This window comes from Perna viridis, chromosome 10, assembly GCF_037379345.1.
Source record: "Perna viridis isolate PV_CMFRI_1.1 ecotype Kerala chromosome 10, ASM3737934v1, whole genome shotgun sequence".
Classification (NCBI taxonomy): Eukaryota; Metazoa; Mollusca; class Bivalvia; order Mytilida; family Mytilidae; genus Perna; species Perna viridis.
The window spans coordinates 31856736-31859772 of NC_142454.1; the positions used below are offsets into that span (position 1 = coordinate 31856736).

General features: G+C 30.7%; 1 protein-coding gene across 1 annotated transcript; it reads right to left on the reverse strand.

Annotated features, from left to right (window-relative positions):
* Positions 1-315: 315 nt before the first annotated feature.
* On the reverse strand, positions 316-2724 carry LOC148605408 (uncharacterized). The gene is made up of 3 exons (XM_088550726.1): positions 2313-2724; positions 1448-1642; positions 316-628 (listed from the first exon to the last, which is right to left on the reverse strand). The coding sequence occupies exons 1-3, from the start codon at positions 2623-2625 to the stop codon at positions 399-401; spliced, it is 738 nt and encodes a 245-aa protein (XP_088406852.1). The 5' UTR covers positions 2626-2724; the 3' UTR covers positions 316-398.
* Between the last annotated feature and the right edge of the window lie 313 nt (positions 2725-3037).

Sequence of the window (3037 nt, forward strand, 5' to 3'; positions counted from 1 at the left end):
GTTGTCCCTGTATTTCATTCTTTTGATTTCTTCTAGAATCTTGGTTCCCAAGTTTTTACTCTTACTAGATAAAGAAGTTTGCTTCGTAACTGTTCCGTTTTTTCACCGATGTTGATCCTTGTTCAACGGTATAGAATACTGAAGGTAAAACACAAATTCATCAAGCCACCACCACATTTTTTAAACCTATCAAAAATATCGTGCCATTTAATTTTGACGTGAAAGGAGAAATTCTTAATAGAGATAATCGGATAACAAACTTAACGTACGGACGTAATGTGAATAGTAACAAAAATACATTCCAGTTATCTTTCTAACATGATTAATTGATATTATTTTGGTACAAAATTCTCACATAAATGTATATCGATTTTCATTTGTTTCAATGTTAAATATCTTTATTCCATTTGACAGATAAACTGATGTATCCTCGTCAAACGTGTGTCTCGCCATAGGTAACCGCTTTCACGCACAATTCTAATGGCAGCACTCGCAACTAAAGGCCTGTCCGGTTCATGTGTGTCCCAGTTGAAATACTGAATAACGCTGCCATCATTGTAACGAAAATCCGAAGTTCTGGCACCTCTAAACCCTTGAATAAATACTTCATTAATATCATCTCGTTGCCCTGAAATATGGAATTATTGTTTATTTATTGTCGTTCAAATTTCAGTCATTTTCTTTATTTCAGTTTATAAAAAAATAAAGTGATTCGAGAGCCTTTATAAAAATTACTGTGGATTTTTAAAAAACTAAACTTGCACGTTATCAACAGAAAAGAAAGATAAAAATTAATCGTAAGTCTCAAAAGATTGAAAGAGTAATCAAGGGAACCAAGGTTATAGCGGTAATCAAGAGAATGTAATCCAGGGACAAAGAACAGACATGGAAAACAGACATTCACATCAAAGAACATAAAGTAAAATCATACATACAAAATAACAAAAGCAAATGAGCAACTCGGACTCCACTGGGAGCATTGACCAGGTGCACCGGTAGGGTAAGCGTCTTCTGCTTTTCTAGAAACACCCGCCGAGTTGCTCATAAAAAAGTCAAGTCCGGGATAGACAAACGAGGAAAGGAAAACTATGAAAGTTCTTTTTTAAAAAAGTGCTGATTTGTTTGTATTTCAGAATAATCAATGATTTAATTCAGAAATGTATAATTGCTAACGGAATTCGTAACGAAGAAGCTAGATAAAACACTTCACTTACAGTTTTTAAATATCAAATCATGATTGGTTTAGGCCTCCTACATCCAAAAACATTTGGAAAAACATGTTACTGTAAACAAAAACATTTCGGTTGTAAATATAACATCTTTATTATTTCGTAACTATTGAACTAAAACATTATGGCTGTTAGGAACTAATTTTAAGAATAAACTTGTTGCTAGGACAAAAAATCTCTTTTGTTTTGAAAAAATATATATGCTTCATATGTTGGACCTTCTAAGTAGTTCCTAACATGTCGTTCTTTCCAACATCTATCTAGTTTTAAAAGAGATGAATTATACGTTGCACACCGATCGACAGCTTCCGTGTGAAGAACTGCAGTTGTGTCGACTCTAAAGCAGAAACACAACTTTGCATTGTAATTGAACCCCTGCTGTTGAGGACAATTTTCCTTTTTCAATGTACAACCTAAAAAAATATTTGAGATAATTAAAAATTGCTCATCTTAATTATAATTTACTAAAGAAATAAGTAATTAAACCATATTTAATGAGGTAGACCTAGGGTAAGCGACATAACTTTTGAAATCAGCGATATATTTGTATCATATTCAATTTCACCAAAGCCTATCAAGCTTTCATTTGAAACAGAACGAAATCAATCCAAGTTATTTTGATGCTTGCGTGAGATTGTTGTAAAATGCTAAATACAATTATTCCAATGATTTGTAAGAGTTGTGTCCCTTACCATAGGTCTACCTCCTTTAACTACACACAGTAACATAGCCGGACTTTTTCTCTTTTAAAAGTTATGGAAAAAAAATGATTAAAAAAAACATCTTAGATTACATACCATTAATAGAAAAAAAATAATATGAAGAAACAACAAATAAACAAACAAAAATTGAAAAGAAACAACAAAAGAACAGACACAAAACAAAAACAAAAAGGCAATGTATTATTAATTTTAAGATAACTTAAATTTGTTGTAAAATTTGTGTGAATTTGTGGGAATTGAGATCCTTAATATGTTGCCCATCCACATTTTTGTATTCCAACAAGCTTCCTATGTTATTGACAATGTTTTAAACAATCCTGCCAAATAATTATTGTTTAATGCTATATAGATTAGTTTATACCTCTAATGATATAGTAATATCTCCAATATTTTTCAGACACATATCTCGTCTCCAAAAAATTAATGAAATCTTGCTCAAACAATTTACAAATGTTTGAATTCCGTTTATATTGGTAAGATAGGCATCTTTCATTTACTCCACACAAGGTAAGGCATTCAAAACGGCTTCTTGATTTAAATATTCCTAAGTTTACTTCTATTATTTCTTTGTTATCAAAGTCTGTGTTGATTTCATGACGCAATGACTGGAAGCTTGTTGTAGCCGTTTCTATAACCAATACGAACAATGTCAACAAAATTATCCTTTTGACCATTTCAAATTTCTAAACGAATCAGTGTATTTGAATGTAGAATAAATGAATCTTGAAATGACGTTTTGTGCTGCAAGTTACTTAAATAGCAGCACATCCAAAAGTCAATTTTTCTAAGTGTTCATTACCAGACTGCATATTGTATACTTATTAAAAAAAACATTATCTGAATTTTGTATCATCACAATATTACCGTGAAACTTTAAACATTGGATTTTTTTTTGTAATATCCAATAAATTTTTAAAATCTGATATTAACTTTTTAATTAACGAATGTGTGAAAATTATGATGAATAATAAAAAAACAGGGATAATTGTAGAATTTTCCATTTTGGATTAGATGTTTTACTGAACATAAGAGGCAAATCTAGCTATTTTCGATGCTTTTACTCTTTTTTTCAGAATATTTTGTTCC

Bases quoted from the DNA above. Each gene is read 5' to 3' on its own strand.
- LOC148605408 (XM_088550726.1), bottom strand. From the start codon at position 2,625: ATGGTCAAAAGGATAATTTTGTTGACATTGTTCGTATTGGTTATAGAA. The intron at 1,643-2,312 runs GTATAAACTAAT...ATATTTTTTTAG, and splicing joins ATATTACTATATCATTAGAG to GTTGTACATTGAAAAAGGAA. The intron at 629-1,447 runs GTCCAACATATG...TCCATATTTCAG, and splicing joins TGTTAGGAACTACTTAGAAG to GGCAACGAGATGATATTAAT.